Raw genomic sequence first — 25,189 nt, forward strand, 5'->3', positions numbered from 1 at the left:
CAAGCGAGATAATCCTCCATCCGTCATGAATGTACTTCCTCCATTGACCCGGTTTGGCCGTTCTCTTACCCCTGTGTGAGAGCCAGCTGCAGCAGGTCGGTGCTGAGCCGGAGCTGGTTGAGTACGGCCAGCTCCTCCATGAGAGGCCAGAGCTGGGCCCTGCGGCTGAGCTGCTGGAGCACCTCTCTACAGGGAGGGGCGCTGTCCCCCTGGTCCCCCTCGTCATGCATGGAGGAGGGGCGTACCTCCAGAAGGCCGCACGAGGTCATGTGATCCTGCTGCTGCTGGACGCACGACACCAGCCTCTCTAGGACACCTGGGGTCAGGATAGAATGGAATAATGAATAGTTAAGACAGATGCAAACACTGAAAGATCGACACATAGACACTTCACTCTGCAGCACCAGGTTACCGGAGTTCTGGGGCTCTAGCTGGTTGTTGGCTAGCAGGACCAGGCCCCAGGCTTCTAGCAGTCTTTCCTTGGTGTCCAGGCCCAGGGCGGCTCCCTGCAGGCGGACCAGCTCCTGTCTCCACAGGGAGGCTGTGTTGTCCAGCCTCAGGTCGCCCACGTCCAGGGCCCTGCTCAGGACCCTCAGCTGGGAAGCACACTCAGCCACAGACTCCAGCTATGGGAGATGGAGAGGGAGACAGCTTCATATAACATGGACGATCTCCATGAACTCTACCCGATGAAGGTGTCTGACAAATACCGTTATGCAATGTTTTAACTTTTACAATAAATCATATATTTTTCAACTTCAGTTAGCACCTCTACTCCACTTGACAATAACAGTTAGGGCAGTGTAAAGGTGTTTGTCATAGTGGATTGAATGCTCTCTCCCTTCCTCTGTACCTTGAATGGAAGGGGTTTCCCCAGGGTCTTCTGGATCCCCTTCAGGGCGGTGGCCACGGTAACAGAAGTGGACAGGACGGTCTGGATGGCAGCCGACACTGTCTGGAGCTCCTGCTGACCACTGGAACAGCAGGGCAGCACAGGGTTGTTGTCAGTCATTACATTGCAGCCAGAAAACACAAAGTCTGCCTCCCAAATTGCCTATATTAGTACGCTGACTCCGGTCAAAAGTAGTGGACAATGTAGGGAATAGGTGACGCGACAACTTTTACTGTCAAGTCAAGGTGTTTGATTCTAATGTCCAGAAAGTCCGTCGGAGGATTCGAATACTGACTCCTGGGTAAAAAAAGGAAGGCGTCACTCACTCATGGGTGCCATCTCCCAGTAGCAGCTGTGGCAGCCGGAGGATGAGGTGTTTCTGGACCCACTGCCAGTGCAGCGAGAGGACCGACACTCCCTGGGAGTCGGCAGGCAGCGAGTTACACACCTGCCAGAACCGGTCTCTCCACTGCAGCAGCTGCAGGATCTGTGGACAACATAGATCCTGTTAATTACCATCATTCTATTTTATTCCGTGGTGGACACACACACACACACACACAGAAGATAAGCCAAGGTTGACGACGGTTGCTGAATGAGAGAAACTAAAATGCAACTGCAATGACTTCGACGGTATTACGACGAACCTCGAACATGAGGTGGTCAGATATGTAGGGTTGTCCAGTCTGCACGGCCTGCAGTGTGAAGGCGTCCCACAGGTCAAAGAAGGAGCGCAGGTGCATCAGCACTGGGTGAGGCAGACGACCAATGTCCACCGTCCCTTTAACGGTCGAAACAAAACACCATCAATATTAAAACATTCATATTTCCACAGTCCCCCCCCCCCAATTACTATATACTTGACCGAGGACTTCCCCTGGGTTTTGTTCAACATGGTGTACTGTACAGACGGAGCTGTACCTTTGGAGAAAGCAGTGGCCAGCCTCAACGCGCTGTTGTGTGCTGATGTCTTGATAGCACAGCTTCCCACCGCGGCCCTCTCCTCTCTGTCCGTCAACAGTATGATCCTGTTAAGACGCACATCACACCCAGGTTACTCAGCAACCACGGCCACCGATGTAAACCCAGCCCCTAAACATCCAGACTACCGGACGGAGGTTGAAATGCCAAATGGCTCCCTATATATAAGAGGCACTAGTTTTGACCAGAGCCCAATATGCCCTGGTCAAAGAAAGCTGTGCACTATATAGGGAATAGGGTCCAATATGGGACACAGCCGGACACATACCTGTTGGCCACTGCGTTGAGGGCCTCCATGAACTCCATGTACCTCTCCTCGTCCTCAAAGTTGCACGTGTTAGCCAGAATGTCCAGGTACTGCTTGTTCCAACGCATGTCCACCAGAATCCTGTAGTCATCTAACAAGAACAGACATGCCCATTAACGTCAATTGTGCAATTTGTGAAAAGGGATTGTTTTGATGGGAGATATGGTATGTAAGATCTGTGCAAAAGAGCTGGAGGGTGTTCGGAAATAGCTGGGGAGTTTTTTTTTGTACAATCGGTATATAACGTATATGTTGAGGAATTGAGTTTGTTTAGCCTACCTGTGCTGTGTGGTTGCAGCAGCTCAGTGAGGCACTTCCCCTTCACAGTCAGCTTGCTGCTGAACATGGCCTTCAGAGCTCTGTTCCCTGCCTCCAGCTGCACCAGTGCCACCTCTGAAACAACAAACGGATCTCAGAGAAGTCCTTCAGAGTAACATGCGCCACAGACAGACGGCTACAAAGCACCACTGACCACAGAGTAGTCCCCTTGACACAAACAGTAACATACACCAAACGCACACCCCTGGTAGATAGCAACAAAGCTCCAAAAAGGATTTTAAAAAACATAGGAATAAGGGCAGTGAGTGGATCTCCCTACCAGGGGCGTGCTTGTAGCTCTTGGCTAGGCTGGAGAGCCAGGCGGTGCGGAGCATCCAGTCGGAGTGCGAGGCCCTTTCGATGAGCAGCCTGACGGCGGTGGGTAGCAGGCGTAGGGCGTCACCGTCCTCCACCAGGTCCACCACGCCGCCGGAGAACACCAGACCCTCGTGCAGCGCTGTCCCGCTCTGAAGCGCCCTCTGGAGGTCACACAGGCTCAGCGGACGGCTCCTGGTGACACACGCACAGACACACGTCAATCCAAACGGTAGCATTATAGCTACAATAAGACCCGGTAAAACTCTGGGGCCTAGTTCTAATCTGTTTTTCCAGGCCTTGTCATATGATCAGTAAAAACTCCTGGCCCGACCTGTGACCTACGAGTCTCACCTCTTGCCCTGCATGCTGAGCGTGTTGAGGCAGAAGGAGAGGACCTGTCCGTCGCGGAGGACCGAGGAGAAGCAGGAGTCCTCCGTGGATAGCAGGGCGGAGGGGAAGCCGTCGGGCCACACCCCGGCACACAGCAACCCGCTGCCCCAGTCCTCTGTATCCAGGATGGACAGGCGACGTTCAATCACCTCCTGGGCTTGCTGGAACAAAACAGAGCAGGGGACAAAACATGTAAAGCTTATAAAGAAGATAGAATATAAATATATGAGAATAGAAGTCGTATTGGACAGTGGGATGTCACTACATAAATCTAGACTGGTCGCCGGGGCATCCTACATCACAGAGTAACAGGGAGAGGCTGATTGGCTGAGGGTAGCGGTGAGAGTTTCATACGGTGGTCTATAATAGACAAGGTGGTGTTGGTTGGTACCTGTTGGCTGGCGTTGGTGCGTTGGCAGAGGGAGTAGGCCTCCCCACAGGCGTGCTGTAGGGCACTGGGCAGGTCCACCCCTCTCTGCAGCTGGCAGGACAGCAGGGCTGCAGCGTGGAGCAGGGAGGAGACGCACGACGCAGGGGAGTCTGGGTGGACAGAGAGATTCATATCAGATGACTCCTTCTATGGATACCTTTGATTTGGAAGCAACAAGCAACGTGCCAACCCCAGCTGATATCTAACTGATATCCTCCATCTTTTGGAGAGGTTTCTCTCAGTGCCCAGGGCTTACCCCAGATGGTAGCTTTGATGTCGGTGTGTATCTCGATCAGCAGGTCACACACACAGTCTCCGGTCACCCCGGCGGTGTGGAGTACAGTCTTCAGGTCCAGCGTGTCCCAGCAGACCCCCTCGTGTTCCCCTGGGATGTAGATCTCCACCCCTCGGTTCCTCATGGCTCTGGAGATCGCTCCATGGATTGGGTCCATGGTCAGGAACAACCTAAAGGAGATGGGGAGACGTGATGAGACTGGACTATTCAAACAGAGTGTGTGTATGTGTGTGTGTGTGTGCAACCTTTTGTATTGTACCTGAAGTTGGGGTGTGGGGTGATGGAGGGGGTGGTTCCGTCGATGACCCCACGCTCGTTGATGGTCAGACAGCCGCCGGGCTCCAGCAGGGCATTCAGACGGTCCAACACAGAGGGACTTAACACAAACAGAAACACAACAGCCATTTACCACATCTCTACCATCTGCAACACACTCTGGTGGCATCCTGCATCAGACCAAGGGTTAACACAAACCAAGGGTTAACTCAAACCAAGGGTTAACACAAACCAAGGGTTAACTCAAACCAAGGGTTAACTCAAACCAAGGGTTAACTCAAACCAAGGGGTTCAGGAACTACCTGTAAATATAACAGTATCTTCTCCTTCAATGTGATCATTTCAGATGCAGGCCATTTCTCACCTGCAGAAGTTGACGTTGTCCATGAGCAGCCAATCCCCAGCCTGCAGGGCCTGCACCAGCATGCCGTCCAGCCACTCAAAGCCTCCGTTACTCCAGCCGTCCTGCAGCTGGGCCAGACGCTCCTTCAGCAGGGTGAAGTCCATCTGCAGCTTGGACATGTCTGGAGAGAGAAGGTGGGGACACAGAACATAGAGTTTACACTACTCACCCAGAGTTTATCACATGTAGACGGGTAGATATTTTCCTCGAGCAACGATACGTGCCGTGAGCAAAATGTTATGGTTAGTTTCCCCACAGCCCCTGTGTACAACGACCCAGTGTACAACGACCCAACGATCCTTCTTTACTACTTGCTTCAAACATTTCATTAATCAACTACTCATACACTGTCATCATGACTCCCGTGATCGTCTGTTCCAGAGGGAGCTGCCTGGCCCTGACATGACCTCGAGGAAGATGCACTTGTACCTTCCTGCCTGTTTGTGTTCTTCAATCAAAATAAAGTGTCAAATATACCGTACCCGTGAACACCTTGAGTTTGGTGTTGAGCTTCTGCAGCAGGAGGATGATGACCTCCAGTTTGTTGAGCGCCTCCGAGGTCACCGCCCCCCCGGTCCTCTCCAGCCCCTCCTCCTTCAGCCGGCGGGAGAACAGGCTCCAGGTCTTCAACAGGAACTCGGTGTCCTGCACCCCCGCCCCGTCCAGCGACATCAGACCCCGCCGCGTCACCATGGCGACGATGTAGTCCACGTTCTCCAGCACCTGCTGCCAGGGCCGCACGATGTCCACCTGGAAAGAGAACGGACCCAACTCGGTACTCTGGAAAGGAAAACGGGAGCCCACCCGACCCGTGCTGCAATCCCAACTCAACCAGCACTATAACTCAACACTCAATACTACGAGCTCACAAACGCTACAAAGAACTTACCCGTACAAAGAAGCATTTATGGTGTGCGTGTTCGACTAAATTGCAGTCGGACTGCACAGAATCACTGATCTACAAATCCCCGCGCATTCCGAATTACTACTCATTAGGGGTCTTGATCACATAACTACTCTGCTCATCGCCTTGCTCAAACGGATCCTCTCAAAAGTCTCTCTGTGATTGGTTACCTGCTCGAACCCTCCCAGCAGCTCGGTGGTGTCCATGGCGCTGTTCATGGCCATGACGCGGAGGCGGTGTCCGGTGAGCAGGGCCAGGAGGCGCACCAGGCTGGTCTTCCCGCTGGCCGTGGGGCCCACCAGCACCGCCATCCAGCCCATCTCCACACACTTCATCAGGGACTCCAGGGGCCGCAGCGCCTGGTGGGTGATGGACAGAGGAGGGTCCAGGGCCACAGGGGCACCTCCGCTACGCTGGAGCACAGAGAAGCCCACCTGGATGAGAGGGAGAGAGGAGGACAAGGAGGAACAGAGAAGAGGGTCAATTCACTTTCTCGATAATTGGCTCTGAATGACACCATTTTATCAAAACATTTCTTGATAATATCTTCCAATAATAATAATAATATCTTTCAACCGAAAATTGGATGGAGTTCGCAACATGACTGACCTGCAGATTGAGTGGAGTGATGTGGAATTGTCTTGATCCGGTGTAGGGCTCAAAGTCCTCACCAAACACCTTCCTGAACACAGACAGCACCTGAAGACAAAAACACGCCAAGAAGTAAAAAAGGAAGTTTGAACACAAACCCACTGAGTAAAGGTGCTACATATGTACTGGAGTTGTAGTCTACATACCTGGGCTTTGTCTGCCTCGGTCCTCATCCTATCAGCGTACACCAACCCCACATGCTGACCCGGGTTGAAGAACCCTGGCGATTGGTCGGCCTGCATCAGCTGACACCAGCGGAACATGTCACGCAGGTTGAACTCCCAGGGGCCTCCTCTCTGACCCCACTTCCTCTCCACAGACACCTCATGGACCAGCTGTGAGAAAATAAGAATGCAATACAACTTTGTCCATTAAAACAGACATCTTTCTTTTTACTGCGTTTTTTTAGGGGAACAGAGTTAAGGAATATGAGTGGCTGGACAAAATGGTGTTTAAGACAGCAAAAACGGACTAGGAGAAATATGGTGGCCAACAAAGAAATGGGGGGGGCTCAGTTACTTCATGACATTACAGGTGGGAAAGACAAAAACAGAATTGATTCTCTATCAAACAAGTCCTCAACATAAATCAGAGGGACTATAGTGACCCATTTGACAAGGACAACGTGTTTTTTGGTCACTTTGCCATGCACTAATGGCACTAAATGTGAGGAACATCGGCCGCAGCTCTACAGGCTGGCGGGCATTGTCCTTGGCTGTGAGGTCAAATATGGACACGTCACCTCCCCAACGGTCACAGAGAGCCAGAAAAAACGAGAGTTGAAAAGGGCTGAAGGGGGGAGTCAGTATAACAGGACTGCTCTACCTACCCGGTTGTTGAACTGCACCATTTTAGAGATGATCTGATTGTCAATGTTCGGGAAGATGGAGTCTCCAATGAATTCCATGTCCTCACTGGTCAGTTGATCCACAAACACCTGAGAAAATAGGTGAAATGTCAGTTTATTTTCCCCCCAAATGACAAAAATATTTTCAAATCAACCATAATATTTATTCAGCGTATTATTACATAATATATCTAAAACACTGGCTCTTTATCACTTACCTGAGTGAATCTGTTGAGGAAGGATTTGGGCAGGCCCTTGCGCCCGCCTCCTTGAGTGAAGGGGTTCTGGCAGCCAAAGATCTTGGTCTTCTCGTGTTGTACCTGGAAGCTCATGCCCAGCTCTGGGATGTAGATCTCAGCACGGTGGTCAAAGCAGGCGTTTAACCCCTCCAGCACGGACTGAGAGGCCAAGTTTAACTACACAGAAAAATAGACGTGTCATAAAATCGCATTCTTCTCCGAAACGTTTAATTTATATCACCTAAAACAACACAAATTCAAGTAAGTTTATACAAATGTCTATTTGCTGGGGAGTTAATACAAAAAACAGTGAGAGCCCCCACCTCATCCAGGACAATCCAGTGTCCAGCCTTCAGTCCAGCCAGGAGAGGGCCATCCCGCCATGCAAACTCTCCCCCTTTTCCTCCCTCCACAGGCAGGTCGGTCCCAAACAGGTCTGTCACATCCTGTCAGGAAAGGATATGACATCGTACATAGGTTAAAAGTGCTTCCACTTGTCCATTACTGTGTTGTTAATTCCTTGCTCATTTACAATCTCATGAATTTATACCAGTACAACGATATGACAACATGTACCTGAAGTTGAAAGTTCAGAAATTACATAATACTATATAGTATACACATATACAAAATATGAATCCAGAAACTTTAAAAATGTGAAAAACAAAAACATTTGAAATTGGCACAATCATAGTAAAGCCTTCTATATTAACACAAGAGCCCCAGTGAAAGTTAGTGAACAGCGTCTTACAGTCTGCTCAGAGAGGTTGATCCTGACCAGGTGGTTCCCAGAAGCCTTTGCCAGGGCGGCCACTAGGCTGGTCTTGCCCACTCCAGGGGAGCCCTCCAGCAGCACAGGTCTCTGCAGCTTCAGGGCCCGTAGGAGCCTCTGGGCGTTGACCGCTGTGGTGCCTGCGGCTATGGCATAGTCAGTCAGGCTCCTGCTTTCCCTCTCCGGGCCTGATCAGAATAAAAGGACGAAAAACGGACGGAAAAAGGAAACAAAATCAATGAAAAAGGTAAACACATTCAACGACACACATTAAACCACACGCTCCAGTCTTGCTTCCTATGGCACCCTATATAGTGTACTACTTTTGACCAATGGCCCATGCTCTCGTCTAGGATCAAAGTGTCCCCACCTGAGGGGATGTAGAAGGGGTCGATGCCAAAGAAGTCGTCCCCCCAATGGGGCTCCCTGGACAGGCTGGTGTCGTAGACTCTCAGCGCGTCTAGCATCTCCTGGTCCAGCTTGGTGATCCCACCCAGTTTGGTACGCAGGAAGCTCAGACAGGCCCTGCGCGCCACCAGGGCGTTCTCCGCAGCAGACGCCGTGGTCCCTGTGACATCATAGGAGGGACGCGTGAGATTAAACAATTCTAGTAGTTATTAACCCTCTCACAATAGCAGCCAGCGTCTTCCACGTGCTGTGTATTCTAGCATTACATAAGCAAAACAAAATCTGGCACCGGATCATTTGCTGTTGTAATTCCACACATCAACAACAGTCTGCGTCCCGGTGTCTGACCTGAGCCGATGCCGTCCACGTAGACCAGGCACGCTGCGTGGATAAAGGCAGTGACTGTGTCCAGCCGGAGATCCCACTCGGCCTCCTCCTCGCCCTCGTCCCCCATGGTCATGAAGCCGTCGGCGTCTCGCTCACACACCAGGTTGAGGAAGTTGACCCAGGACAGGATGTCCCTGACGCTGACCACGCAGCGCCGCCCAAAGTCCTGGTTGGTCAGCCAGTCGATGAAGTCCAGCATGAGCTCGGCGATGTGTCCTCCTGGGTTGGGGGTCAAAGGGTCATGGTGAGAGATGGCCACAAAAAGGAAGTAAAACGGATATTGAAAGTACTGGTGCTAAATAACACAGAGGGTGCAACACATTTGAAGCAAATCACAACCAAAACTGGAGAAGATTATATAAAATATGCGGTCAGACTATTCTAGCCTATCAAATGCTAGTCCTAGATGAATAGCTGTATTACGTCTGTGGTGTGCGGAGGAGAGGAGTACCTTGTTGGTCGCTATCGTCCAATGAGAGGCCAGTCCTCAGGTTGTGCTGTATGATCTGCACCAGGTCACTGCGGCTGTTACTCTGGGGGCACCAGATCTCTGTGAACCTGTTCCTCAGTGCAGGTGAGAGCTGGACACACACACGCAGAGAAATGTTAACAAGTTGGACTGATCATCCACCTAACAAACAAACGTGCTTGTGGTCCTTTAGAGGCAGAGTTGGAAAAGAATATAGACTGTTCACCTCCTTCTTCCCGAAGTCTCCCCCAGGGTTCATTGTGGCTACCAGGCGGAAGTTCTGCCCTGCTGTAATCACCTCCACGTCGTCGTCATCGCCACTTCCTTTCTCTGCCAGCACCAGAGACTTCTCCGTCTCTAGGACACTGAGACAATCAGAGAGCAGGGTCAGAGCTTAGAGGTCAATGCTATCTAATGAAGTGCTGTACGCTAATTCTTGTGAGGAAGCGGCTCCATTCCCATATCCACACTAGCATTCCATTTAGAATGAAGTCATGTATTGGGGAAGGATTCTACTAGTGCCGATATTGGAACATAGTCAGGGTGTGTACCTGTTGAGTCTCTCCAACACAGAGTCGTCAGCCAGGGAGATCTCGTCCATGAGGAACACCCCTCCCTCTCTCATGGCCAGGACAAGGGGCCCGTCGTGCCACTCAAACAACCTGCCGTCCTCAGCGTCCGCCTGTACCAACACACAACGACAGGAGGGGGTCAGTGGGACCGCATTATCTGTTGCATTATCATTTGTGACTGCATTATCTTTACCAATACAGCATCACTTTATTTTATTGATTTTTTACCTCAATGAATAAGTTAAAAATGCCGTATGAAGAGTTTATGACGGCTTCATTCAGCCTTATACGTTCATAGTTCATTTAGATTGTGCCCAATATCAGTGTGGTATCCATCTACCTGCTGTGTCCCAGTGTGTCTGACAGGACGCAGGCCGCCCAGGAAGTCAGACGTCTCCATGTGCAGGTGACAGTTGAGGGAGAAGAACTTCTGTCCGGCCAGCGCAGCAAAGAGCTGGCAGATGGTGGTCTTACCGCACCTGGGGAGGGGGGAGAACTTACGTTCAAACTGACCTGTCATTCTGGAGGCTAATACTTTAACGTAGTGGCTTCCGGATAAGTAGACACAGAGACTTGTCGTTCTGTAGGTACTACTGAGCCATTCACTTCACCATGCTTGCTTTGGAAATTATATTTCTAATTAAAAATGGACAATCAGGGACTCCGTATGAATCGTACCCAGTGTCTCCCACCAATAGAACGGACTCCCCGAAACGCAGGGCCCGTCCCACCAGCACGGCCAGTCTCCTCATCCCCCGCGTCCACACCACGTGACGGAACTCCTCAGGCACTCCCGCGATGCTGTCCACGGACGGACCTGCCAATCACAATAACCCAGATTAATTCTTCGGACACACCGACCAATAAAAGTGGCCTACTAAACTTGATTGAAATCATTCGGGTACGTTACGCAAAGGGAAGTGGTGTCATTCCAGTTGAGACGGACAACGCCACGTGACACACATTCCATCCACTTCACACTCAATATTCATGTTCACACACTATTGTCCCCAAATAATGGAGAACAGTGATATATACACCTCGTGTTCTCAACATCTGAAGTACACATTGAGTACGTACAACCGCGGATAATCTGTGGTTCCTCTTACATGCACTCACAGGACACCACCTTTATAATGAACATTCTCCATACCACATTCTGCACTTTTGACATTATAGTGTTAGTTGATTGCTTTCCTGTGTCGTTGACACTCTCCTCCAATATGAATTGGCTGTGAACGAACAGGTTCATGCACTCAGTTGGGTTGTGGTTCAATTGTTGTCTGTGTGAACCAGGCTCTGCTCTACTCACTAAACTGTGTGGTGAGCTGCTCCTCTGAGAACAGGTTGTCAGGGTTCACCGTCCTCTTGAAGTGTTTCTCCAGGATAGACTGGATGGTAGCGGCCTCCTCTGGCTTCCTCACTCGCCCAGCCAGCAGCATGAACCCTGATAGAGAGAGAGAGAGAGAGAAAGGGTTTGATTACATTATATGAAGTGGATGTGTCATCGACACAATCAAATTTTAAAAAAGAGCACGGAAAAAGCAAGAGACAAAAACCGAAAATGTGCATTTTGCGTAAGATAGGGGTGTGATTCGATTGGGCCTTGCCATCATCAGCTAAATGCTGCAGCCAATCGCGGGAGGCGTCCGTCTGCTCCTCCAGCCGATAGCGGTCGGCCCAGCGGAACAGATCTCTCAAGGTGATGAAGCCATGTTTCCCAGCAAACACTGTGGATCCCCTGCGAAGAGACTACACACACACACACAACAGCTTTACCTTAATGCCAAAAGCAATGAGTTAGCATGTGAAAGGGAGGTCAAATATGTGACACTCACCTGGAGATCCTGCATGACCTTGACCAGCTTGGAGCAGTAGGATGGAGGAAGACTACATCTCTGCTGGAGGATGGTCTCTAGCTCGTCACTGGGCAACTCGTCAAAGTGAAGCTCCACAAAACGATTCCTGAAGGCCCTGGACAGCACCTGACGGGGGGTAAGATTACATTGCAATCAATGAGACTCGGCCTGTCAAACTACGCCGCAGCGCTTGTGTTTGACACTCTTTTTTGTTGTAGATTTAGTCCAGTCTTACGTCATTCTGACTAAAATATCATGTCTTTCAATAATGATTTAGTCTAGTTATTCCATGTGCACAAACATACATAGCCTTGTCCTTGTCCAACTGCATAACATCCTATTCTCTTCCCAAAAGCAGAAATATGACTAACATATATAAGAATGATATATTCCGAATTCAGCTGAGATACTGCACATTGCATACAAAACAAACAGGGACACACAGAAGAGAGTGAGAGCAAGAGTGTCCCCTGTAATCGAGTCCGAGTCACCAATGGTCGGTCGAGTCACGAGTCCCTATCTCTGAAGTCCAAGTCCCAGTGCTCGAGAAAGTGATTTACCCAGTCAGATATAGTGAAGTGGCTAGAGGGATTTAGTCGATAAATTGCTTACTATCCCTTTTCCTTTATTTTTGTGCCACTAAATGTTTTTATGTAGGCTACTGGTAATGTTACCAGGGCCACGTTCTTTGCAAAATATTCTCAAACGTTGCAGATAGAAATCCCATGAATAGAGCCAAAGTTGTTCCGTATTCAACATGTCAGAAAGCATATTTCTATCTAGAACAAACATGCCTATCTGAACATTCCAAAACGTGGGGTCCTGCTGAACGCGCCTTGGGTTAGCCTACGGGCTAGAATTAGCCTAAGGGGTAGAATCAAGATGTTTTCTCTGAGGAAAAGAGGGAGATTTGGCTGCATAACCTGGCTATAAATTAAATTCAGTGGGGAAAGTGGGAGGGTTGAGTGAGACTACAAATTCAAAGACCGCCTACTTCTCTATACTCAAGGGAGAAAGAAACATAGCTACACTGTTGTTTTACTATTAAACTCAATGCTGCTATTGTTTTGAATTTTGTAAAGCAGCTTGTGTTTCTTAACCCGGCAAAGGGTAGTTAACTAGAAGGCTGGTGGTGACTGGTTAGCTACGGGGAAGCAAGACAGTCGCCTGGCGATGTGTATAATCGGAGGCGGAGCCTGTCTGCCCACACTCATCGCTTGCTCCTCCGCAGCTCACCAGCTGATGTACAGTAGGCTGTGTGTATCAGGTGTGGCGTGTCCTTCTCACTGCTGAACAAAACTGAGCTGCGCATCAGGGCTGCTAATATTAATATTGTGCTTATCACTGAAAAGCTCTCAATCTCTCTAAAAACTATTGTCCAGTCTACTTAGTAGTCCGATTTTAGTTAGAGACAATTTTGACTCATCTCATTTTTGCCAACTGAAATTAAAAATCTATTCTGTTTAGTTATAGTTTTTTCTGGGTCTATTTACTCAGTTATAGTCTTGTCAATTGCCACAAAAAAAAAGTGTGTTTGACAAATATTCTTGTCACTATTTTTGTTGATGAAATTAAAACTGCTACACTATCACTATCCCGCTTTTACTCTCTTAAGGGAGAGATCACATCGTACTCAGTGAGAAAATCTGTGTGCTTGCTTGAAATAACCAAACTACACTATCCCAATTGAATCTTAATATCCCACTATGGCCTGAGTGACGCGTACCTTTCTGCCTCCGTAGAAACCAGGAGGATTCTGGGTCGCGAACAGCATGAATCGGGGGTGAGCTTTGACCACTTCCTGTGTCTCTGCGACAAACAGCTCCCTGTTGTCGTCCAGCAGTCTGTTCAGGGCCTCCAGGACGTCTGTAGGGGCCAAGTTCAATTCATCTAAAATGATCCAGTAGCCTTTTCTCATGGCGTCAATCAGAACGCCTATAGGGGAAGCATACACAGAGAGACACACACAGAGAGAGAGACACACACAAGACATTACACTGTGATCATGAACAGTGTTTACTACAGGCTGTGTGAGACACTGCAGGGCTACAGCATGGAACAGGTCGTACCCTCTTTGAAGACCAGCTTGCCCCTGCCGTCAGAGGAGTAGCAGCCCATGTACTCCTGGATGTCTGTGTGCTCGTGGTTGTTGATCCTCACACACTGGTTCCCCGTGGCGGCCGCTATCCACCTGATCAGGCTGGTCTTTCCCACCGATGTCTCTCCTTGGATCAGGACCGGGTGGCTCCTGAAGAACGAACAGAAATACATAAACACAACACTTCTACTGGCGTTTGGCACCGTCTGCTTGTAGTGGTGTTCCACTGTGCAATTCGTGGAAGAGGAGTTGATTGATTTTCCTTGGCCTCGAGAGTAGAGGCCATGGCTGTGTCCCAAATGGCGCCTAGGGTTTTTGTCAGAAGTAGCACACTACGTAGGGAACAGGGTGCCATTTGGGATGCAAGCCCACGTGTCCAGAGACGACTGAATTAATGAAGGGCAGAGAAACAATCAAGCACTTAGTGGGGACGATTGACCCGTGTGGTGCGGGCATGGAAACACGCAACAACGTGCGAAAAACCAGTCATGTCGTATCTATGGCAGCAGCGAGTGATGACGCAACTAATATTTCGCTAACACAACTCGTGTGACGCTCAGGTTGACAACACAATTCCCCTTTAAAGAAACAGAATCAACCCTGAATACAGCAGTCAGATAGTGGCTACTATGACTAGGCTCTTCCAGTGCCATCAGTTTTATAGGACTTTAAAAAAATATATCCCCCATGTAATGTTAATGTGGAAATAACATGGCTGCCATAGAACGTTGACGTGTCATGTAAACGCATCACAACGCAGAAACTTCATTGGCCCAACTAAATAAATGGTTCTGGGCGCCACGGTTATTGACTAGGTTGATTGACGGCAGCAGGTCGGTTTTCCTACCCGGCGGACACCACCCTGGCCAGGTCACGCAGGTTGAGCTTGACGGAGGTGGTAAGAATGTAGGTGGGGTCCAGGGCTGGCTCCATCTCCCCCTGGGAAACCCAGTAGCCTTCCATCTGGATGCAGGGCCGCCCAGTGGGCTCCGGGATGGGCTGGGGGGAAACACACAGATCAGGAGACACGGCTCACTCATGAACTCATGATTAATTAAGCACTTGAAATGACCCCAGATTCTGCCTTTAAAATGTTCAAAACACTCAGAAATCGCCATGCATAAATGTCTTCTGACCTAATTAGTCATTGTACGGGACTGCTGTTTTACCTGCTTCAGACACCTGATGTTTCCCCCCATGATGTGTTGACACACCAGTTTCTGGACCATGGGATGGGAGCTGCGGTCCAGCTGGGTGAGGAAACTCAGACAGAAGCCCTGGAGAAAGACACCAATGGAGAATCTGGTGATGTCTGAACCTCTGGTCCCATCTAAATCAATGATGTTACTAAGGATATCAACAGTGACAGAGCCTTTGGCCTCTTACCTCGTAGAGAGAGCGCTGGACGCTGTGGCAGGGGTTGGCTGCCACGTACTTCAGCGCCCTGCAGAGGGTACGCAGGCTGTAGTGGGGATGGTGTCCTGTCCCATCCACCAGCTTGGAGGTAGCCTCCTTACGCACCGCCAGGTAAAAGCTGCATCAACAAAATAATCCAATCAATATGACATGACATTCGACGTGATTTTGTGGGAACTTCATGAGCCACGTGATGGCTACGACAGTCTGTTTTCTGACCCCTGACCTTATGATGCCGTTGATGACGTTTTTATTAGGGTTCAATCCTTTCAGGTAGTCAGACACCAGGATGAGCAGGTCTCCCTCATTCTCCAGCTCTTCCACATACAGCTCAGTGAACCTGGGAAAAGACAAAGGTTACAAAGTCAAACCACCATCAGTATGGGTTTGTCGGTAAGTTAAAGACATTTCAGCCCCACACCAGGCCTGGTTCTCGCATGTTCTCACCTGTTTCTGATGCCCAGGGGCAGGTTCCTCTTCCCCACGTCAGTCGCTGGGTTCATGCAGGCGAAGAGACGGAAGTCTGGATGGCGAACCAGGGGCTCTGTGCAAAAAAAGTTTTATTCTGTCAGCATCAAAGTGATTTCCAAGGTCATGATCAACGAATAACTTTATGACCAAAATCATGAGAATAATAATGTCATTTATTACATGTAATATAATAGTGTTATAACATGTCATAACGTGCTATGGAGAGCAGTGGGAGCCTCACCAGTGTCTCCGCGGTCCAGCAGCACCAGAGAGCCAGCGGTGCCCTCCAGCAGGCCACTCAGACACTCCAGGGTCTCTGCTGCAGCCAGATTCATCTCATCCAGCAGGATCCACTCTCCTTTCTTCACCGCCTGGGCCAGAGTCCCCTGTGGAAAGATAAGACACACACACACACACACACACACACACACACACACACACACACACACACAGAGTTTAGCATCATAATAACAGGTTGGTGAGCAACAGGGATGTGTAGCGTGTGTGTGTGTGTGTATAAGAAAGGAGAGGCTTTAGGTAAGCCATTACCTCCACAAAGGCAAAGACCAGTGTGGTCTCACAGGCTCTGATCTGCTGCTGGGTTTGAGCCAGCCTCACGGCCAGGGCTTCCCACTGGTCCTGCAGCAAGGCAGCTGGAGGAGACACACAAAACCACACACTGAGAATAGCCTGAGGCAACACTCACATCGCTGTCACAGTGAGAGTAAGGCTAAGCTATTCAAGATGACAGGGGTTTAAGGTACTTCTGTCGTTGTTCCCCAAATGGCTCCCTATTCTCTAAACAGTGCACTACTTTCGACCAGATCCCCAAGGGAATAGGGTGCCACTTAGGACACAGACAACATCTAAAAAGTGTGTGACGGTACCATTGTTCTTCTCCTGCAGCTCCGACTTGCCGAGGGCCGACTTGCAGACGTGGTCCATGAGCTTGAGCAGGTCCGGCCAGCGCTTGCCCCTGAAGCAGGTCTGCACGTGGCCCAGGAAGGTCAGGTTCTGCTTGCGGGAGTACGTCTGGGAGAACACGTCCTCGAAGGCTTCACGCAGGGGCAGCAGGATCAGCTTGTGGTCCACTGGTTTATACCTGCAGATCGGGGAAGAGAATATGCGCACTCAGTACCAACACGGGCATTTCCCCAGTCTGAATATGCTGGTATGGGTGAAAGGTCATATAAGAAGAGGACTAGCTAGGTCTTCTATTGTAATTCACTTACCCTCCTAGCAGGTCAGCTGTGTCGCTCTGCTGGTTCATATTCACCACCCGTAACCTGTGTCCTGGAGAGCGAGGAGAGAGGGAGCGAGGACAGGAGGCGAACAGAGGTGGTGGTTAGTGGGTTCCCATTGTACCATGTTGTCTGTGAGAGGAGCTTCCTGGCAGTGTTGTGTGTCTCACCAGTGAGTCCAGCCAGGTACTGCACAGTGGACGTCTTGCCCGTGCCCGTCTCACCAACCAGGAGGATGGGTTCCCCCTTGGTAACGCACACAGCTAGCTGTTCCAAAAGCACCGCAGAGGGTCGCGTGGCAGCAAATGTTTGCTTCTCGCTGTAGACATGGAGGCACACATATTATATATATATATATAGGTTAGGTTATGCTTTCAACATGCAAATGCATAAAACAAGGTCAAAAGACCAAATAACACATTAAATCAACAAATAGGCCTATTCTATCTTATTGCGTGAATTGCCGATTGTATTTCTATTTAGCACATGCCTTTCAAAAACAAATGTGCATTTGCTTTTTTTGAGTTTTAGAGCCGGTTACAATAGATCTGATAGGTTTGGAAAGGAAGAATCCACATGTTTTTAGTCATATGCGGAGGCTTGGAATATTTGCTGGTTTATCATAGTGTGTCGTTAAAGATGTCGGATCTTAATTTGACCCCTTTCGTCGCAGGAGGAAAATAATCCTTCAGCGGGAGGATTTGAATATCTGAAGAAATATTTCGAATTTGGTTACGACATGATTCCATATGTGTTATTTCATAGCTTTGATGTCTTCGCTATTATTCTACAATGTAGAAAATAGTACAAATAAAGTAAAACCCTTGAATGAGTAGGAGGGTCCAAACTTTTGACTGGTACTGTATGTTGAAGGCAAGCAACAGGCAGAATAAATTAACGGTTTCCTCAGTGCATGTGTGGTCCAGTGGTTACAGCCACTGACCCTGGCACACATATGCCAGAGTCAGCGTAGGTTCGAAACCCGGCCCACTGCCCTTTGACTCATGGATGAAGGTCTATTTTTGACGCATTAATTCCGCGTGGTTACAGGGTTAAAACAGAAACAACTCAAAAAGAGGAACAGTTTAGGCATTCATTCCGAGTGGTTAAGGTTGGAACTATGGTTTGGGGAACGCTTAAAACAAAATACATTTTTAAAAAACGACACGCCTATGTTCCATCAGTATTCTTAGTGCCTGCTGTAGCATTGTGGTCTAAGCAGCGCGCTCCAACTGCGAGCCTCATGAGTTCGCGCCCAGCGCTGGGCGATATAGTACCGCATACATTACGCCTACAAGTAAATAGCATTAATTTAAGAAGTAAAACGAATATTCTAATAATTTACACAAAGAAAAATGCTTCAGCTCAACAAAATCGTCTTTGGGTAGGCTCAAATGCATAAACATCTTGACAGCGCTACGAAACATTAATACAGGCTTTCACACAATACAGGCTTTCAATCCCACGCCTAAGACCAAAACTATATTGACAAATGATACACAGACTATGAAACGTGGACGAGCATCCACACTGGAGGAAATGTTATCGTTCTACAGTACCACTACATCTGTCAAATTTTTTACAACTTTCAATATGTGACAATGGATAGGCTAACCCAGGGCTCTCCAACCATGTTCCTGGAGAGCTACCGTCCTGTTGGTTTTCGCTCCAACTGAACGAAGTTAGTTACAACTGGGGTTGGATTGAAAACCAACAGGAGGGTAGCTCTACAGGAATGGGGTTGGAGAGCCCCGGGCTGACGGGTAGCCTACAGAATGTAACCTATTGGAATATAATCAAATAACAAGGGATCTATTGCAACCATTGCTTGTTAAAACATCAACACGTGCTAGATTTCCTACTGTGACAATTTACCCGACACTGCGTGAATGGAAACTAATGTTGGTGTAGCCTATTGTTAGTATTTTATTTGTTTCCTATTTATGTTATCCAAAAGTGTCTGGCGTGGTCATTTCTTAGCAGGATAAAATATAAGGGGGTAAAATATCCCTGGACTGTCCATATTTCAAAGGTGTAAATAAATCAAGTAAATCAGGGGAATTTAGTTATTTGTGCCAGAAGGGTGTGGGCCGGAATCGAACCCACACTGACACCTTTTCAGGGACTCAATATGCTAATTTGAATTCCCTGATGCAGCAGGAAAATTCTCGGCAACAAAAGCGTGATCAAGTTAAGATCCGACATCTGTAGGGATCAGTTAAAAGTTTATTCCATCAACCAGCGGGGAGTCTACTTGGCTGTTCCCCAGGTTGGGTAAGTGTTTGGCCTGGCACAGTGACTATATTGTGTAAAACAGAGAGATTACGTGCACATACTGGCAGGGCTGTCAGCCTGACCCAGTGCGTTCCATAAGCCCCAGCTGCCAGCCAAATAACTGACTACTAACCCTTATGTGGCCGGCTACTTCACTGGCTTAAACAAATTGCGATGCATCAGATGCCACCAAATGTTATTTTAGGTCACACAGTTTGCTGACTTACTTGCAGATGCGGACCACTTCATTCTGCTTCCGTTCCAGGGTCACTCTGCCCACCAAGGCCTCCAACTCCGTCCCAGAGATGCCAGGCTTGTACATCTGGCAGAAATGTGCAGCCTGAGGGGCACACGACCATCACGTCAACAGTCAACAACAAACAGTCACAATGTCCGAGTCCCAAATGGCCCACCTTGTCGGGCAGTGGCCCGTCATTTCCAGTGGTGCTGCACTTACCTTCTCTTTGGAGATGTTGAGCTTGCTCCCGATGACCTCAGCCATGCGTAGCCTACTCTCTGGTCGGGATAGCATGGCCGTGAAGCAGTCTAGGGCCTAAAAGGGGGGAAAGCCACAAAACAGTACATTAAAGAAGAGCGGGGGGGGGGGGGGGGGGGGGGGCAGTCAAACTGTTAAATGTTTCTGAGACTGTTACAGCCACATTGATTTTTCCATTCAAAGATACATTGTGCTATGCCAATGAATCTATCCATAGTCTATCCTAAACTAGCCTTGTTCAACCATCCTGAGCAGCAGTACATTCTGGTTCACGAGGCTAACCCGAAACAGCTATGAAAAAGTGTTAAAGACATCGAGTGCTAGCGCAGCTGCAGGATTTTCTTTCCGAACCAAGATTGGGTTATAATCTAATCTAATAATAGACTCTATAACTCCTCAGTTCCACACAGAGTTCTAGGTTACAGAGTGCCTGATGATCAGTGGTGAATAATGATCTCTGATTTAAGCCGGTTCAAGCCAGAAAGCTTCATTTGCTAAGTAAATATGGCAGGTGGGCGATAACATTGCAATGCCAGCCTGTGCTGTGACTCGAGGCTTACCTCCAGAAAGACATGTTGAGCGGTGGCAGACGAGGTGCTGTCAAAGTTACTGCTGATCCTATCACACCATTTCAGCAGGTCTCTGTAAAATATTGTGCAGAGGTTACATAAATATGACAATGATAGACAGAGGAGTTGGCTTAAGGACACTCAGATCTCGGAGCAGGCTAGATACAGATCTCGGAGCAGGCTAGATACAGATCTCGGAGGAGGCTAGATACAGATCTAGGAGGAGGCTAAATACAGATCTAGGAGCAGACTAGATACAGATTTAGGAGCAGGCTACATACAGATCTAGGAGCAGGCTAGATACTGATCCAGGAGCAGGCTAGATACAGATCTAGGAACAGGCTAGATACAGATCTAGGAACAGGCTAGATACAGATCTAGGAACAGGCTAGATACTGATCTAGGAGCAGGCTAAGTTTTGCAAATGAAAAAATACATTCAGTATGTAAGTTTATTGCATTGATCCATGCAGCTAAACCATATACCACATTGAAGAGGGCCACAGAGGCCGTATGGAAAAGCGTGCTGCCAACAACGAGGGATCTCCTACAAATGAAGGGGTCAGGCTTGAACTAGTTATCTAATGATAAGGGCTGTCCTGGTGTGACGTCTAGCATTAGTGAAACAAGCTCTATAGAAAGACGGGGCCAATCAATGGGCCATGGAGCGCAGGCAGCAGCACCCAGTGGAAAGCTAATTAAAGTCCTGAGGGCTGGCTGGTCATCTCATCTCCCAATAGGCCGCAACAGAGCCAAATGTAAACCACACAACCTTCCTCTGCTCTGGGACACGTGGTGGGATGGATGGGGCTTGCTGGGTTTGACTCTCTATATGATGGGGGGGGGGGGGAGACTGAATAGCTAGGGAATTATGGCAATGAGTTTATCACAAGTTCATGAGCTAACAGCGGCATATAGACAGATGGACTGTGTCATCTTTCAAAGCAGGGAAAAAAGATTGTTGTAGACACCTTTGGTGGGAATTTGAGGGTTGGCATTGTTAGCTGTGATTGGTCAAATCCATTGCTACAAGACATTTTACTAAATGTAAGTAGCTACAAAGTTTAAAATGAAGCTTAAAGGAAATTTAATTTCAGGTTTTCATGTGTATCTGAGCTAGCCGTTTAAGCAGGCAGAAATACAGCCAGTATGACACGTTTTGCATTATATGAAGGGAAGAAGCTCAGATAAACATTAAAACATGAAATTACCCTGGGTATCAATAGAACATCACTCAAAGACGCACCAAAACTATTTTTTTTAAACATTCAAAATGGGTAAATCTTTCCTTTAACCGTTTTTTCCCAGCTTCAACATGTACCAGTTCTCAAAATCTCAAGATTAAAAAAGGTTAGCATGTTACTGGGCATTACCTCAGGGACAGTCCCCTCCCCTCAAGGGACGTGGTCTTGCCTTCCAGCCTGTGATGGGACACCTCTGGGGGCTGCAGGCTGTCTGTGTGGCCCAGTGCCACCGGGTCAGGATGACTCTCTCCAGTCAGCTGGCAGTAAATATCCAGGAGGCGCTCCACAACAACCGTCAGGTTAGGGTACCTGCTCACCAGAACCTGCACAGACAAAGAATAACACTACTGGTAGCTTCAGGGACTTCTTTAGTTTAGTAAGGTTAAACAGAATCAGTGTACTGAGCATTATGGGTACCGTAGTACATCATGCTACAGAAACTACGCTTGATACAATGGTCAAAATATAAAACTACAGGAAATCCACGTGGACTCCGTTTGATCAAGTCCTCAGTCGTCTCACCTTCTTCAGTTCCTCTCGTGCCATATTTCCCATCTGCAGTTTAGTCCAGTACTTGTCCAAGAGAGCTGCGTGGGTGTTCTGTGGTCTGTACCAACCTCCGGCACTGTGGAACATCCTACAAACAAACACAAACATCAGTTAGTTTCTGTGTTTAAAAAGAGGATGACATTTATAGAGTCACATGTGGGCCACATATAATCATATTCTTACCTTCTCGTAGCAAAGAATTGGAAGCCTGGGGCCACTTCGACGCAGTCCTCCCGTCCTGGGATCATCAGCTTTTTATTCTCCATCAAGGGAAGGAGTACAGATATCTGCAAGGCATACAAACTCATAGGATGACATACTAGAAAATACCTTGTAGTCTGGAACCCACTCCTACGGTAATAACTGTACAGGCCACTTCATGTAATTCCATGTGTGATTCAGGTGTGCAAATACCCACCACATCTAGAGGAGCATGGTCAATGTCCTCCAACAGGATCCAGTGTCCTTTAGAGACAGCCTGGGTCAGGGTGCCTGGCTGCCACACAAACTTCCCTGGGATATCAGTACAGCGATACATCCCGAGCAACATCTGCAAAAAGACAGCAAACAGATTAGACAATTCCTATTTGCTACCGTTGAAAAAACTTTAGAAAACCCCCAGAGGTTGAGGTCATACTAGTGTCATTGGACTCTCCCTCTATATGGACTGATACTGAAAATGATTTTATAGGTTGCCTATATTAAATCACTGCTCTTACCTTGCTGTCAGTTTGATCCCCAAGTTGGACTTTGAGAATCTCTGGTGTTTTGGTGTGTCCGGTCACGGCAGCCAAGAACTCCACCAGTGCAGTTTTACCACATCCAATGGGCCCTTCCAGAAGAACAGCCTTCTGGGATGCCACTGCCATGGCCAGTCTCCGCAGGTTGCGACAGGTCGAATCCACTAGCACCAGATCCTTTAGGTTACCCTAGATTTTAAATATAGTTACACGAATCAAATCAACACTACCGATGTTGTTTGAACCATATATCAAATCCACTTTTTCAAATAACAAAACTATAAAGAATTTGATGGAGACTCCCTATTAAGTTTGCTTTTTAGTCTAGGACTAGATTTAATCTGTGTCCAGGAAATCGCCCCTTAATTTCAACAGGAAGTCTTACCTGTTCTGTCTGTTTGGGGGCGATCCTAGGTAGCACCACCCCACAGACAGCCACCACAGTCTGGGACAGGTCTTCTGACAGCACCTGACCCCGGGTGAATTTGTTCCCCTTCTCCTGGTGCCACATCACAGTGCCCTGATTAGCCAGGACCAGGGCCTTCTCTACCTCAAACTGCTGAGTTTCCTCCAGTGACCTAGATGTTTATGAACCGATACAAGCAAAGGTTATAAGCTGAAAATGTAATTCATGCACTTGCAACAGATTGTAATAATAGAAACAGAAATTAACCTACTTTATCTTCATGTGCTGAATCTCGTCACTCGACAGCACCTTTCTCAAAAATATGGTTTTCTGATTGTCAGTCATGTGGGACACCAGGGCCAGACACTGGGCAGTGTAACTACATGGGAAAGAATCCAGAGGACCGCAAGTTGACTTCACATGAACAAACAGACGATCGTAAAAGCATCAATCAAAACATTCAGCCCGTTTCCGTAGTGCGAGGCAGCTTGAGAGAATAGACACCGTGAAAACGGTAGACAAGGTAGATACGCACCCTCGAACCATGATGTCGCTGGTGAGCAGTTGAGAAACACACGCACTCCAGTCCCAGAGGACTCGGAACTTGGCACAGTCGCTCTGGAGGAAGCGGAGGGTAGCACCCATTAGGTCCCGCAGCTTCATCCTCCTGGGGCCATACTGGACAGACGAGGACTCTTCACTGGTGAAGAAGAGCCTCTGGAACACTGGAGGGGCATCGTTGAAGTACCTCGCAGCAAACCTAAGAAAGAAAAGAGGGGAGTGTAACAGCTTGGAAGTAGTGGTTGAAGTGGGCCGGTAGTACTGTGAATTTTTTACTGCTTGAGTACAAGCCCCTCATAAAAAATACTAGCACTAAAATACAAACTCTGGTACAGTAAAAAATAAAGTGAGTATTGGCAGCTTTTTCATGCCACTTCAAGCACTTAGACGAGAATAGAAAAGATAACTAGTGTTTATGAAGTGTTCGTCACGTCGGAGATCACAGAGGGTTCACTTACGCCTGTGCATCGGGACTGACGCCGAGGAGTTTGCTGAGCGCCACACACAGGCGCTCGTGGAGATCATGGTTGATTCTGCCGTCTGCTTTGATCCTCTGCGCATTCCTCTCCAGCAGGTCCAGGATCAGCGGCCGGAGGTGGCGGGCGAGCAGCAGTGTATAGTCCTTCTCCAACAGCAGCTGAGACAAACATGCCAGAATGCTCTGTCTGTCCTGCTGGCTCCATATCTACAGACAGACAGAAAGACATATCAGGTGAAAGTCAAGATTGACATTGAATTCATTAGGACTTTCCAGGCAACTGTAGACAAGCATTGGCTAAGTCTATACCCTCCAATCTCAAGGGACATCCATCAATGTAATGTAAATAGCGTCCTGATAAAAGACAATTGTAATTGGGTCACATTTGCATTCATTAAGATGGTGTGTAGGCGTAGTGCAATTTCTTGGATGGTTAATAAGACATCTAATCTATGCATCTATAAGATGGTGGAATATGCACAGATAGGATGCATCACCTATCAATAAGTCATATAAAAGAGACATATTACAGACACTATGGTTTTAATAAGTCTAGGAGAAATGTATCTTACCTGTTTAGTTAAATACTTGCTGAGTTCGTTGTGACTTTTGTCAATATGTCTGGATATGGTACCAAGTGATGACAGGCTCAATTCTAAATTTTCCATCGTACCATTTGTCGTTCAGAACAGAGAGATCCACAGCGAAATGTACGATAATGGATAAAAACTGTAATAGGTTGTTATATTAGTCGTTGACCAAATCGTGAGGTACATACATCACTTGTCTGTCTAGGTTGAATCACAACACAGCAAGCACGTTCCCGTTACTGTTAAAATCCAGTCCACATGTGAGTAAATCAGAAACACTTCCGGTTCGGGCGATTGTCCAAATGATGTCGCTTAGATGACGCCATTGGAAGCGACAGG

At 48.2% G+C, this 25,189-nt stretch overlaps 1 protein-coding gene across 1 annotated transcript in view; it reads right to left on the minus strand.

Moving 5' to 3' along the window:
- The window catches only part of LOC120019266 (midasin-like), a 45,669-nt gene extending 20,741 nt beyond the window's left edge, over nt 1-24,928 (minus strand). Inside the window, exons 1-58 of the mRNA XM_038962579.1 lie at nt 24,833-24,928; nt 24,241-24,467; nt 23,757-23,981; nt 23,493-23,600; nt 23,201-23,393; nt 22,795-23,004; nt 22,494-22,625; nt 22,259-22,362; nt 22,049-22,163; nt 21,656-21,849; nt 20,275-20,356; nt 19,676-19,771; nt 19,446-19,558; nt 17,115-17,263; nt 16,936-16,996; nt 16,591-16,805; nt 16,253-16,356; nt 15,945-16,089; nt 15,680-15,776; nt 15,459-15,572; nt 15,203-15,350; nt 14,986-15,093; nt 14,664-14,815; nt 13,788-13,966; nt 13,445-13,653; nt 11,698-11,844; nt 11,470-11,611; nt 11,172-11,306; nt 11,025-11,056; nt 10,538-10,638; nt 10,200-10,338; nt 9,839-9,969; nt 9,514-9,652; nt 9,270-9,399; nt 8,780-9,037; nt 8,394-8,591; nt 8,003-8,211; nt 7,575-7,697; nt 7,231-7,428; nt 6,995-7,102; nt 6,312-6,500; nt 6,124-6,213; nt 5,685-5,948; nt 5,093-5,360; nt 4,572-4,731; nt 4,191-4,307; nt 3,893-4,101; nt 3,598-3,746; nt 3,168-3,367; nt 2,779-3,008; nt 2,460-2,573; nt 2,142-2,271; nt 1,814-1,920; nt 1,540-1,673; nt 1,219-1,379; nt 854-974; nt 413-626; nt 70-316 (exon numbers count right to left, since the gene is read on the minus strand). Coding sequence (XP_038818507.1) covers nt 70-316; nt 413-626; nt 854-974; nt 1,219-1,379; nt 1,540-1,673; nt 1,814-1,920; nt 2,142-2,271; nt 2,460-2,573; nt 2,779-3,008; nt 3,168-3,367; nt 3,598-3,746; nt 3,893-4,101; nt 4,191-4,307; nt 4,572-4,731; nt 5,093-5,360; nt 5,685-5,948; nt 6,124-6,213; nt 6,312-6,500; nt 6,995-7,102; nt 7,231-7,428; nt 7,575-7,697; nt 8,003-8,211; nt 8,394-8,591; nt 8,780-9,037; nt 9,270-9,399; nt 9,514-9,652; nt 9,839-9,969; nt 10,200-10,338; nt 10,538-10,638; nt 11,025-11,056; nt 11,172-11,306; nt 11,470-11,611; nt 11,698-11,844; nt 13,445-13,653; nt 13,788-13,966; nt 14,664-14,815; nt 14,986-15,093; nt 15,203-15,350; nt 15,459-15,572; nt 15,680-15,776; nt 15,945-16,089; nt 16,253-16,356; nt 16,591-16,805; nt 16,936-16,996; nt 17,115-17,263; nt 19,446-19,558; nt 19,676-19,771; nt 20,275-20,356; nt 21,656-21,849; nt 22,049-22,163; nt 22,259-22,362; nt 22,494-22,625; nt 22,795-23,004; nt 23,201-23,393; nt 23,493-23,600; nt 23,757-23,981; nt 24,241-24,467; nt 24,833-24,928 — 8,870 coding nt within the window. The remainder of the gene's footprint in view (nt 1-69; nt 317-412; nt 627-853; nt 975-1,218; nt 1,380-1,539; nt 1,674-1,813; nt 1,921-2,141; nt 2,272-2,459; nt 2,574-2,778; nt 3,009-3,167; nt 3,368-3,597; nt 3,747-3,892; nt 4,102-4,190; nt 4,308-4,571; nt 4,732-5,092; nt 5,361-5,684; nt 5,949-6,123; nt 6,214-6,311; nt 6,501-6,994; nt 7,103-7,230; nt 7,429-7,574; nt 7,698-8,002; nt 8,212-8,393; nt 8,592-8,779; nt 9,038-9,269; nt 9,400-9,513; nt 9,653-9,838; nt 9,970-10,199; nt 10,339-10,537; nt 10,639-11,024; nt 11,057-11,171; nt 11,307-11,469; nt 11,612-11,697; nt 11,845-13,444; nt 13,654-13,787; nt 13,967-14,663; nt 14,816-14,985; nt 15,094-15,202; nt 15,351-15,458; nt 15,573-15,679; nt 15,777-15,944; nt 16,090-16,252; nt 16,357-16,590; nt 16,806-16,935; nt 16,997-17,114; nt 17,264-19,445; nt 19,559-19,675; nt 19,772-20,274; nt 20,357-21,655; nt 21,850-22,048; nt 22,164-22,258; nt 22,363-22,493; nt 22,626-22,794; nt 23,005-23,200; nt 23,394-23,492; nt 23,601-23,756; nt 23,982-24,240; nt 24,468-24,832) is intronic.
- Nucleotides 24,929-25,189: the final 261 nt, after the last annotated feature.

The sequence above is a fragment of the Salvelinus namaycush genome, chromosome 24 (assembly GCF_016432855.1).
Source record: "Salvelinus namaycush isolate Seneca chromosome 24, SaNama_1.0, whole genome shotgun sequence".
Classification (NCBI taxonomy): Eukaryota; Metazoa; Chordata; class Actinopteri; order Salmoniformes; family Salmonidae; genus Salvelinus; species Salvelinus namaycush.